General features: G+C 38.8%; 1 protein-coding gene across 3 annotated transcripts in view; it reads left to right on the top strand.

Moving 5' to 3' along the window:
* MACROD2 (mono-ADP ribosylhydrolase 2) overlaps positions 1-13215 on the top strand; it is a 1930060-nt gene that overhangs the window by 1136084 nt on the left and 780761 nt on the right. For all 3 annotated transcript variants that reach the window (XM_070421435.1, XM_070421436.1, XM_070421434.1), the window contains exon 6: positions 12950-13071. In XM_070421435.1, the coding sequence (XP_070277536.1) occupies positions 12950-13071 (122 nt within the window). The remainder of the gene's footprint in view (positions 1-12949; positions 13072-13215) is intronic.

Below are 13215 nucleotides of genomic sequence, written 5' to 3'. Positions count from 1 at the left end.
TTACCCCTTCCTTTAAAAAAATTTAGAGGATAACATTTTGGTGGAATAGTTGGAATAATATTTGGTAACTTAGATCTCACAATTTAAGCATAAAACCTCACAACTTTGAAGCCAACGAAGCATGAAACATATTATCAGCACAGGTTGTCCAAAAATGTGGTGGCATTCTCACATAAAAATGGGATCAAACTTCAAACTGAGTGGGGTGTATTCATTCAAGGTTTAACAGTGCATTCTGTGTGCCTTTATCTCATGCAAAATGCAATTGTTGTTTAGCTACTGTGTATTTAATCTTAGACATAGACGCCTTTTTCCAGGGAGTCGTAGCACCGAGGAAGCCACGGGAAGTAAACCCCAAGCTCTCCATAACCAAAAACAGTGAGGAAAAAAAAACAAATACGCCAACTCACAGACTCAAAAGAAAATGGACTAGAAAACAACATTGTAAGCACTAGTTTATTCTAAACTCATACAAAGAGTTGGATAACTGTAGTCTTTCTGGAAAGAAATCCATCATGCAGCCGAAGAAATGCATGATAGAATAATCCAAACTTAGAAGCATGCTGCAGGGCAATAGTTGAAATACATTCTAACTGATGTCTGCTACAGATTGAAAAGGAACAGCTTATGGACAATTGATTGTTTCTTGAAATATAATAAAAACAAGCTTTGAAAATGTGTATATGAAAACACTGACCTATATGGGGAGAAAAGGCAGCATTTACTTTGTAATGCTATCAGGCGGTAATTCAATTTCCCGTTAACTGAACTTCAAGTATTCTGTTTCAGGTCATAGATTGGTGGTGCTTATCATATAAATTGGCCAATAAGATTTACAAATAATACCTTTAGTGCTCGGATTTGTGGTTGTAGCTTTAGAAAAGAAAATCAATTTAATTCCATGCATTGGTTTCCTCCTTAAAATTCATTCAATTTGAATATGATTGACAGGGCACTGCACCATTATGCAGTCTGTTAGATGGACCGATTATGCTTATGAATACAAGAGTGGAGAGAATGAAAGCAACGTGTAATTGATTCTACACTTGGTCTGACTGTTCATTAACAGTTTGAATGTAGCACAGTTGCTTCTCAAATGAAAAATGATGAGAGCAACCTATATATGTGCTCTCTCATTTGTTTTAAAATTCATTATGCTAATATTTTTTGCAGAATGTTTTCATGCATTTGTTTTGCCAAGGGTAATTCTGATTGAATCTTTGTAAATAATTCTAGTGCTTTCAATTATTTGACATTCCAATCACGTATTTTTTAATTTACAGTTTTGGAAATGAAAGTGAGTTTTTCCGCCAACCCCCTTTAAAGAAAAACTTCTATCCTACCCTCCTTTTCTATATAGTTCAGACTAATTTCCCGGGGTAAAATGAGATAGGGAAGTGTGAGGTGGTGGTTATAGCTTCAAAACAAAAGAGCTGATTTATAGACTGATTGGTTTCAGAAATAGATGAGCAAAACCAGGTTCTATTTGTCTGGCCACACTTTAATCTGATAAAGCACAAAAGGGCCTGCCATCTCATTTTCCATATTTCTTCAAAGGGTTGCATTTGAAATGTTGAGTCAAGATACAAATTTCATTGCTGTTTTCTCTGTTTTCCTCAGTTGCGGTAAAAAGGTCTTCAAACTCATGAAGGCTGCTTTTCCTGTTTTGAATGTGGAGCTGGACACAACATTATAGAAATAGCATTACTTTCCTTGCTCACAGGGAGATATGATGCTGATTCTAAAAAGCTATCCCTGCCCTTTCCTTTGACCACATGTTCCTGCCATATTTTAAGTCAGAAGAAGCAACAAGACTAGTGTTGGGCTAGGCAATTCCATTTGGGAGCTACAAATAATTACACTGTGATCTCTAAATTATATCATATTTACAATTAATAAATGTATTAATCCCATACTCTAATTTTTCTCTAGCTCTGATTTTTCATTAAATCGATAGTTTACTTATCCAGTTAATATGTCTGATAAATTAGTACTGGGAATAGATGTGTGTTTTTTTCTTATGATTAGAACTTTTAAAATTTCCTCTTGGCAACATTCAAATATGAAATACAGTATTATCCTATATAATAAAAGGCTAATATGCAAATGAACCAAATGGTAGAACAACTGGTAGCTATGACATGCATTGACCACCAGCAGCAGGGGGCAGACGCTCAACGCAGGAGGTGCCCCCTGGTGGACAGTGCACTCCTAAGGGAATGAGCCTAAGCCATCAATCAGACATCCCCTCCCCCCAGGGCTCCTGGACTACTAGAGGGTGCAGGCCGGGCTGAGGGACACCCCCACCCAAGTGGATGAATTGCATGCACCAGGCCTCTAGTTGACTATAGTCACTAGGCTGTACATTACATCCTGGGACTTATTTATTTTATAACTGGAAGTCTGTACCTTTTAATCACCTTCATCCAATGCTACCACCACCTACCACCAGCCCTGCCTCTAGAAACAACCAGTTTGTTCTCTGTATTTATGAGCTCATTCTTTTGTTGTTGTTGTATTAGATTCCACATGTAAATGAAATCATATAGTATTTGTCTCTCTGTGTCTGACTTGACATAATGCCCTCAAGGTCTACCCATGTTGTTGAAAATGGCAAGATTCCCTGGGTTGCATGCTTGATCCCCAGCCCTAGTTGGATCCCATGCGGGAGAAAACCATACAATGTGTGTGGGAGGCAACCAAACAATGTGTTCCTCTCACATTGATATTTTTCTTTCTCTGTCTCCCCCTATCCCTTCCAATTTCTCTAAAAAATCAATAGAAAAATATTCTCGGGTGAGGATTAAGAAAAAAAACAAAGCAAAACAAACAAAAAAACCCCACACACACCACAGTTTAAAATTTATTTTCTTGCCTCCTTTGTCAAATATTAATTGAGAATAATGGCGTGGGTCAATTTCTAGGTTCTCTATTCTGTTCCATTGGTCTCTATGTCTGTTCTTGTGCCAGTACCAGCCAGTTTTGAGAAAGGTGGTATTGTAATATAGCTTGATATCTGGTATTGTGATCCCTCCAACTTTATTCTTCTTTCCAGGATTGCTGTGGCTATTCAGGGTCATTTTTTATTCCAGATGAATTTTTGGAGAGTTTGTTCTAGGTCGGTGAAGTATGCCATTGATATTTTAATGGGGATTGCATTGAATCTATAGATTGCTTTGAGTAGTATGGACATTTTAATGATGTTGATTCTGCCAATCCATGAACCCAATATGTTTTTCCATTTGTTTATGTCTTCCTCGTCTCTTTTTTTTAACATCCTGTAGTTTTCTGAGTACAGGTCTTTTACCTCCTTAGTTAAGTTTATTCCTTGGTAGCTTAATTTTTTTTTCTTGTAATGGTAAATGGGATTATTATTTTTTTTCTCTTTCTATGAGTTCATTATCCTATATAATAAAGAGGAAATATAGAAATTGACCATCACACCCTTGCACAAAATGGCCTCCCCCATGTGGTCACAAGATGGCCACCACAAGATGGCTGTCAGGGGAGGGCAGTTGTGAGCAATCAGGCCAGCAAGGGAGGGCAGTTAGGGGTGACTGGGCTGGCAGGGGAGGGTAGTTAGGGGGATCAGGCCAGCAGGGAAGGGCAGTTGGGGGTGACCGGGCTGGCAGGGGATAGCAGTTGGGGACTACTGGGCCAGCACAATGGAATACTACCTTGTTATAAAAAAGAAGGAACTTTTACCATTTGCAACAGCATAGATGGAACTGGAGAGCATTATGCTAAGTGAAATAAGCCAGTCGGAGAAAGATAAATATCACATGATCTCACTCATATGTGGGATATAATGATCAACATAAATTGATGAACAGAAATAGATACAGAGACAAGGGGCAGAGAAGGAGGGATTAGAGAGGACCTGTATGCATGCATATTAGCATAACCAATGGACATAGACACTGGGATAGTGGGGGCATGCCCTCTGGGGTAGGGGAATGGATAGGGAGAGGGGTCAATCAGGAAAAAAGAGACATATGTAATGCTTTAAACAACAACAACAACAAAAAAAAGCCATAGATTTCTGGGTGTTAATTTTGTATTTTGCTACATTGCCAAATTAATTTATTAAGTCTAGTAGTTTTTTTTTTTTTTTAATGAAATCTTTAGGGTATTAGAGTCAAGACAGTCTCTTCAATAAATGGTGTTGGGAAAACTAGACAGATACATGCAATAAATGAAACTAGACTACCAACTTACACCACTCACAAAAATATATTTGAAATGAATAAAGGACTTAAGTGTAAAATGGGAAACCATAAAAATCTCAGAAGAAACCATAGACAGCAAAATAGCAGACATATGTCATAGCAATATCTTTATGGATACAGTTCCCAGGACAATGGAAACTAAGGAGAAAATAAACAAATGGGACTACATCAGAATAAAAAGCTTCTGCATAGCAAAAGAAACCATAAAAAAAAACTAAAAAAAAAAAACAACAACAACAAGGAAGCCCACTGCATGGGAGAACATATTTGACAATGTTATATCCGATAAGGCTCTAATCTCCAAAATTTGTAAGAAACTCATACATCTTAACAAAAGAAAAATAAACAATCCAATCAAAAATTGAGCAGAGGACCTAAATAGACACTTTTCGAAAGAGGACATACAGAAGGCCGAGAGACATAAAAACATGCTCAAAGTCACTAATCATCTCAGAGATGTAATTCAAAATGACAATGGGGTACCATTTCACACCTGTCAGAATGGCTATCATCAACAAATCAACAAATGACAAGTGCTGGCGAGGATGTGGAGAAAAAGGAACCCTTGTGTACTGCTGGTGGGAATGCAGACTGGTGCAGCCACTGTGGAAAACAGTATGGAGTTGCCTCAAAAAGTTAAAAATGGAACTCCCATTTGACCCAGTGATCTCACTTCTAGGAATATATCCCAAGAAACCAGAAACACCAATCAGAAAGGATATATGCACCCCTATGTGCAGAGAGCAGCACAATTTCCAATAGCTAAGATTTAGAAATAGCCTGAGTGCCTATTTCTAAATAATCAGCAGATGAGTGGGTTACAAAACAGTGGTACATCTACACAATGGAATACTATGCTGCTGTAAAAAAGAAGGAACTCTTTTTTTACAGTGTTATATTATTTTTTTCTTTATTAAAGTATAACATATGTGTCCTTACCCCCCCAACCCCCCCCCCCCACCGCCCTTCTCATGCCCTCACCCCCCTAGTGTCTGTGTCCATTGGTTATGCTTATATGCATGCATATAAGTCCTTTGGTTGATCTCTCCCCCTTCCCCCCACCTTCCCTGCCTTCCCTCTAAGGCAGCATTTCTCAACCTGTGGGTTGCGATCCCTTTGGGGGTCGAACGACCCTTTCACAGGGGTCGCCTTGTGATTAATCACTATGCTTTAATTATGTTCAATTTGTAACAATGAAATTGGGGGTCACTACAACATGAGGAACTATATTAAAGGGTCGTGGCATTAAGAAGGTTGAGAACCACTGCTCTAAGGTCTGATCAAACTCTTACCATTTGCAATAGCATGGATGAAACTGGACAGCATTATGCCAACCAAGCGAAATAAGCCAGTGAGAGAAATATAAATATCACATGATCTCACTCATTTGTGGAATATAATGAACAACATAAACTGATGAACAAAAATAGATCCAGCCACATAGAAGCATGGAACAGACTGTACAAGCTCAGAGGGAAGGCAGGGGAGGGGATGGTAAGAGATCAACCAAAGGACTTATATACATGCATATAAGCATAACTCATAGACACAGACAGTAGGGGGGTGAGGGCATGTGCTAAGGGGTGGGAATGGTTGAGGAGTGGTCAATGGTGGAAAAATGAGACATAAGTAATACTTTAAACAATAAAGAATTTAAATAAATAAAAATTATTTTCTACTCCTCCCATCAAGGGGTAGGGTCTCTGTGTCTCCACTTGAAATGGGTGGAATTGTGTGACAGTCACAAGTGATAGGGATAGTGATGGTGATACTGTGTGGCTCCCAAGGCTGGCACAGCTTCCTCCTCCGGACATGCTCTTGGATCCCTGAGCTCTCATGTAAGCCGTCTGACTGCTCTGAGGAGGCCCCATCCTGTGAGGAAACTGAAACTAGCCCACATGAGTGTCCCTGAGGCTACATGAAGAGGGAGAGATGCTTTCCCTCTTCCTTTAGATGAACAGCCTTCCCCTCTTCCACTATCAGCCATGGACTAACTGCAACAATATGAGTGACCCTGTGCCAGACCCCAACCTGAGCCCTTTCAGAATTTCTGACCCAGAGAAACCATAAAAAATAAGTTTGTTATTGTCACTATGTTCTGGGGTGATATTTCACACAATAATAGCAAACCAGAATCTGCATGGATACAAAGTATAAGGCTAAAGTAATGGAATTTATTATAAACATGCCAAAATTTATAGACAAATGTGTGCCATTTCCTTCAATAAGTAGTCACCTTGGGAAATGTTTATTCATGACCATATTGTCATTATGATTTGTGTCTTCCCACACTGATCTTTGACTTTAGGCATATTATTCTGCCTCTCTAGCTCCCTTAAATAAGGGAAGATAGATTAAATATTTTCTATTATTCTTTTCATTTCTAAAAATTATTGACTATTATTCAAAGTTCTTTGGTTACTGAGATACCTAAGAAGTCTATCCTCGTACTACATTTCTACTATAAGGTATGTAGAACCCAGTTTGCATATTAAAATTACAGTAACATTTTAAAGATAGATACTAGCCATATGGAGAAAAATGCTTTATTGTCTAATATTTAAACTCTTCTTTTACCTGAAAATAATTATCTTATAGAGAGATATTATTGAGAGTAGCAAAATAAAGGAAAAATATACCTAGTGGAGTCATTCTGTTAAATCCCTTGGGATTATACATTTTTTACTTAAGAATATTTTAAGCCCTAACCAGTTTGGCTCAGTGGATAGAGAGTTGGCCTGCAGACTCAAGGGTCCCAGATTTGATTCTGGTCAAGGGCATGTACCTTGGTTGCAGGCACATCTCCAGTGGGGAGTGTGCAGGAGGCAGCTGATTGGTGTTTCTCTCTCATCGATGTTTCTAACTCTCTATCCCTCTCCCTTTCTTTCTGTAAAAAATCAATAAAATATATTTAAAAAACAAATATTTTAATATGTATAGTGATATTAGAGGCCCAGTGTATGGATTCGTGCACCGGTGGGGTCCCTCCACCTGGCCTGTGGGGATCAGGCTAAAACTAGCTCTCCAACATCCCCTGAGGGGTTCTGGATTTCGAGAGGGTGGTTCTTGGGTGATGCACCCCAGAATCAGGCTCCCTCCTCTGTGGTTCTGGGTGTGTCACCTGAGAACGGCAGCTGCCAAGTCACTGCAGCTCAGCAGATCCTGTGTTGAGCATCTGCCCCTTGGTGGTCAGTGTGCATCATAGCTATCAGTCAGAGTGTCTGCCCATCAGTACACATCATAGTTCCCGGTCGGATGGCCAGACGGTTGGATGGTCGCTTAGGCTTTTATATATATAAATAAGATTACATTTGAAAAACACATTAACAATCTTTATTCATCGTAAGGATATGTTATATGAGATCCAGAAACATGGTTGAATAAACCATATAATCTTCATTTTGGTCTACAGGGTACTCTTAGAAATAAAGCTATTGGAGTCTATATTTGTACCTTTTAAAAAATATATTTTTTTATTTGTTTCAGAGAGGAAGGGAGAGGGAGAAAAAGAGAGATAGAGACATCAATGATGAGAGAGAATCACTGATCGGCTGCCTCATGCACCGCCCCCCCCCCCCCCCCCCCCCCGCCATTGGGGATGGAGCCCGCAAACCAGGCATGTGCTCTTGACCGGAATCGAACCCGGGGCCCTTCAGTCCACAGGCCGACACTCTATCCACTGAGACAAAACAGCCAGATCTCTATTTATACTTTTGATGGAGATGGTTAAAATGCTATCTCTGGGATGGGACCAATTTGCACTTCATTGATAAGCATGTTTGAGAAACTTGAACCATGACTGATACTTATTTATCTCAAAAACAATAAACTATACTATTTAAAATATATATGTCGATTCTTGAAATGCATGCAGAAGAAGAATTGCATTTGAAGGCAGCAAAGTATCTTAGAGGCCCTCATTCAATTCCTTCTTTTAGCTTTGAAGATGGAAGTGCAAATAGGAGAGCGATTTGCCTAAGATCACACAGCTAGTTAGGAACAGATCTGGGACTTCTGGCTTATAATTAGGTCTTAGGTCTTACAGTTTACTGTTTTGTCCATACTAGAACAGAGATGATAACAAAAATATAACAAGTAAACATTGAAAAGTCTCCTCTGTCATTCCTGCCTGTGTCTTCAAGATGCCTTAATAATTCAGTGGTTCTCAACCTTCCTAATGCTGCGACCCTTTAATACAGTTCCTCATGTTGTGGTGATCCCCAACCATAAAATTATTTTCGTTGCTACTTCATAACTGTAATTTTGCTACTGTTATGAATCATAATGTAAATATCTGATATGCAGGATGTATTTTCAGGGGTTGCGACCCACAGGTTGAGAACCACTGCTTAGATGATACTGTGATACTGCTACTGTTGCTGGTGATAATTACTATTTCTTAAGCCTCTGCATGCACCAGACATCAAATTAAACACTTATGTTTACATTATTATATTTACACCATGAGATCTACAAATGTATGTGAAAATGCTGTTGTGGTTAACACTAAGATATAAATTAAAACAAAGCATCATTCAAGTGATAATAGCTGTTTGTCTCTAACTTGTTCTCAGTCAATGGACTTTGAAACTATTGGTGGGAAAGAGTGGTCTATAATATCTCTGGTATTAAAAATGGATCCTGCCCTAACCGGTTTGGCTCAGTGGATAGAGCGTCGGCCTGCGGACTGAAAGGTCCCAGGTTTGATTCCGGTCAAGGGCATGTACCTTGGTTGCGGTTGCGGGCACATCCCCAGTAGGAGGTGTGCAGGAGGCAGCTGATCGATGTTTCTCTCTCATCAATGTTTCTAACTCTCTATCCCTCTCCCTTCCTCTCTGTAAAAAATCAATAAAACATATTTTTAAAAAAATGGATCCTTATATTCACAAAGCTCACCAGCCACTTAACTATATTTAAGGTTTCGGTCAACTGCCCAGACATCACTGTGCACTCCATCTGTCCATCTGTCTCCATTACAAGGTCAAATATCAATGATGAAACATAGCACAGGAGAGACTCTGGCCATCACCTAAGCAGCTGATTTTTTCTGCAGATAAGAAAATCAAGGCAGGGACCAATACAATAATGCCTTCATCTGAGCCATTGGATGAGCCGGACTTGGAGCTGGAATTAGAAGGCAGGACTCAGCCTAGGTGGTGTGGCTGTGGTTGGGTGTGAACTTATGAACCAGGAGGTCACTGTTCAATTTCCAGTCAGGGCACATACCTGGGTTTCAGGCTTGATCCCCAGTGGGGGACATGTAGGAGGCAGCCGATCAATGATTCTTTCTCATCACTGATGTTTCTACCTCTCTCCTTCTCCTTTCCTCTCTGAAATTAATAAAATATATTTTTTTTAAAAAAAAAAAAGAAGGCAGGTCTCCTGGCTGAATTTTATAGCAGAAAATAAAGCAGCTCCTCAGTGTGGAAGAGTTGCTCACAAGTACTAGGAACAATTAAAATGATGAAGAAAATTTCCTTCTGAACCTCACACTGATTCACCTCCAGCTTTGTGGATCTGAGACATCATTGTGTTGGTTAACACTTACTTGATCCTGGATGTTGTAAATTTAACATAGAGCAGAAAATATAGAGATTATATTTTGATGTTGAGGAAGCTCATTTATTGGCTATGTCTTCTCAGACTTTTAAATTAAATGGCGATCTAAAGAAATGAAAGGAGTAGTTTTTCATAAATTTCATTTCTGTTATGTGGACAATGGTGGCTAAGGAAATAAAGCAAGGAAAAGGGTTATGATGTTACTATTTCCTGATCTTTTGAAATCTGTCTTTTCTCCCTGTTCATGCCCCTAAGCCCTGTTTTACTTGGCTCAAGTAGACACATCTTTATGACCCCAGATAAGAGGCATTTATCCTTAATCTCCTCCATCCAGAAATAAGGAAGCCAAGGTAATACACTGTTGTTTCTTATGTAATAAGTGTTTGATGTACAACGACAATGGTTAAAGACTGAAAAAAAAACATGGCTTTCACCTATAACAATGCAATTAGGATGCCAAAATTTCTCTGGAACATTTTTCAAAGCATAATTTGTGGAAATCTAATTCCATGAAGTGCTCTGCAAAACATGGGTTTTAGTAGTCAAGTTTATTTGAAGAACAGAGTATTATGTGTCCCCATGTGGAGACTGACAATGTGCTATAAGCTTACTAAATGCCCAGAGAGGCTCTGCCTAAGGGTGACTTAATTTCATCCAGTGATTTTAAATTCAATTGGCCTTTGCACTCATATCTTACTGAACCTCCTTTGGGAAATGCTGCTCTGTAGAATTATGATAGGTGGACACAAAGAGCAAGTAGTCACAAAAGGAAAAATAAAGTAAAGCTAAGTATCATCTTTCTTCTTCATGTAGTATAGTGTTCATTTAAAAATAGAATCTAAAGTAAAATCTATATATATAAAAGCCTAAGCAACCATTACGACAGAACAACTGGAACACCTGGTTGCTATGACGTGCACTGACCACCAGGGGGCACATGCTCAATGCAGGAGCTACCCCGAGCCTGCAAGCCCTAATCGTCGATGGGGCCTGCCAGCCAACCTCCTGGTCCCTTTCCCCGGCCAGTAGGCCCTGATTGCCTGATCAGGGCCGACCCTCGGGCTGGGACAGGGAAACAGGGGTGGGTGGCGGCAAATGTGACCCCATTCCCAGGGGGGCTGAAGGCTGGCTCCCTCCTTGGGGCTGGCGGTCAACCTCCCGAGTTCTTCCTCCTGCACATCTCCCCGGCCAGTAGGCCCTGATGGGCCCACCACTTGCCCTCAGCAGTGGCAGTTGGCCCCTCCCCCCTGCCAGCAGACCCCAATCACTCCATTGGGGACTGCTGGCCAACCTCCTGGTCCCTCCCCGCCACCAGCAGGTCCCAATCACCTGATCAGGGGCCGGGCCCCGGACTGGGATGGGGAACCAGGAGTGGGTGGTGGCAGACATGGGCAGCTAGGGAAGGAGGATTGGGGGAGGCGAGGAGGCAGGGGACCTGATTGGCCCTGATCGCTGGCCAGGCCTAAGGACCCCACTCGTGCACAAATTTCATGCACCGGGCCTCTAATATTCATATAAAAATATACTATATATAGGATTTGTATTGTTTCTATATGCAACTCTTGTTATTATTATTACAAAAAAAAAAAACCACTGTGTGCTTTCTTTTGTTTCTTTGGTGTTTTTTGTTTGTGTTGATTTTTTCTGATAAATACAACCTAGTCTCTCTTTATCTTTTCCTTGTATTGTAGCGATTCTCACTTTAAACCCAGGTTTGCCTGTGAAATAACATTTGCATGAACTCACTGGTGACGTTCCTGCTTATTCTAATCACAAGATGTCACCTTTAATATTATCTGATTAAGATATAAATACTATTTCAGAGTTAAAAGTTATAATCAACATTTTGGGGATTTTCCCAAACATCAAATGTTACTCTTGACATTTAGCATTCAATCAACAAAGATATTTCCCTTCGTGATTTAGTTTCTACTATTTAAATTTCATGTGAAATTTAAAACTATTCCACTTACTCATTTTTTGTAATGTGTTCTTATTCTCTTTTTTTTTTTTTTTTTTTTAATTAAGCAGTGGTATGATTAGTCAAAGAAAATAATTTCATTTCATTTTACTACTCCAAAGCTAATAGACTGAATTTTTATTTTTATCAAAGTTAACTAGGTGTTACAGCAATAAAATGGACTCATAATCCAGATTAACTGATAAGACTGGGAAGCAAGAGTTTTAAGGCATTTTCAAATAATTTAGATTAAATTTTGGGTGTGTTTTTTTTTTATATAATCTTTATGGACTAAATGTTAGGACAGTACTTTTTCATTATGATTCTAATGTTATATGTTTATGTATGTGTAGATGTTAAAAGACTACCAAAATGGCTGTCTTTATATGCAAAAAAGAAAAATCAGATTTCATGTTTTTAAATATAGATAGGGGTTGAAAATTATAGATTGCTTTTTGAAAGTTTTAATACAGGGTGTATCCATAGTAGGTTTACAGTTGGGCATATGCAAAACACAGAGTTTTTATATTATTATTTATTATTTTTTGTATTATTTCCCTTACAAACAACTGTAAACCTATGTTTGCCCTATCCTGTATAGTAAAAAAATAGAAACTAGGTACTATTTTATCCCTAGGAAATCTCATGTATGTGAGAATTGGTAGGTTGCATTCTATAATTGGTAGGGATGTTTTCAAATTACTCCTTTTAGGGCTATTACTGATGATCATAAATTATCTTGGCATATTTTCCAAAACTTGCCTTTCTTTATTGTGTACAATGCCTGCATCTATTATTTTATTTACAAGTAAAGTGATGTGTAGCATTTGTTCTTTCTGGGTCAATTCAAAATGCTCATTTTTCAGGCAATTATTTCTTAGTTTATTTCCCACCAAGGTTTTATCTTGTTCCATGGTGCCAATAATTCACATTTTATATTATAATTTGTCTCACTTGGATATGACCAATAATGATGGAATAATTTATTGGTAGGGGATTCCTTTTCACAATATCTTCCTGGAAAATTACCTACTTTAAGAGGTTGTGCTACCTAAAATCTTTTACATTTACATCATCAGTATTTCCTAGCTTGCTTGTCTCCAGGCTCCAACACAAATACCCAAAATAAGTAAAGCACCATTTAAGTGAAAAGTGAAAAATACCTTGCTTACCCTGTTTTGTCTTCCTTTTGCATTTTCAGATGTCATCCATACCGTAGGGCCAATAGCAAGAGGCCATATTAATGGTTCCCACAAGGAAGACCTTGCAAATTGCTATAAATCATCTCTGAAGCTGGTGAAAGAAAATAACGTCCGATCAGTTGTAAGTACTTTTGTGTTCCTTGTTTCTTATTCTTTTTCAGCCTTTATATTTTGGAAATCAGTCTTGTCCAAAATGAAGGTAGAAAATCGTTTCCAAAATTCTGAAAACTGAGTTTAAGAATCTTAGTGATGTCTTCTCTTGGTT

Source organism: Myotis yumanensis, unplaced genomic scaffold (assembly GCF_028538775.1).
Source record: "Myotis yumanensis isolate MYYU_CA2020_CCGP unplaced genomic scaffold, mMyoYum1.0.hap1 SCAF_7, whole genome shotgun sequence".
NCBI classification, from domain to species: domain Eukaryota; kingdom Metazoa; phylum Chordata; class Mammalia; order Chiroptera; family Vespertilionidae; genus Myotis; species Myotis yumanensis.
Note: the sequence above shows the minus strand (reverse complement) of the source record. Positions and strands in the feature narration are given on the sequence as shown.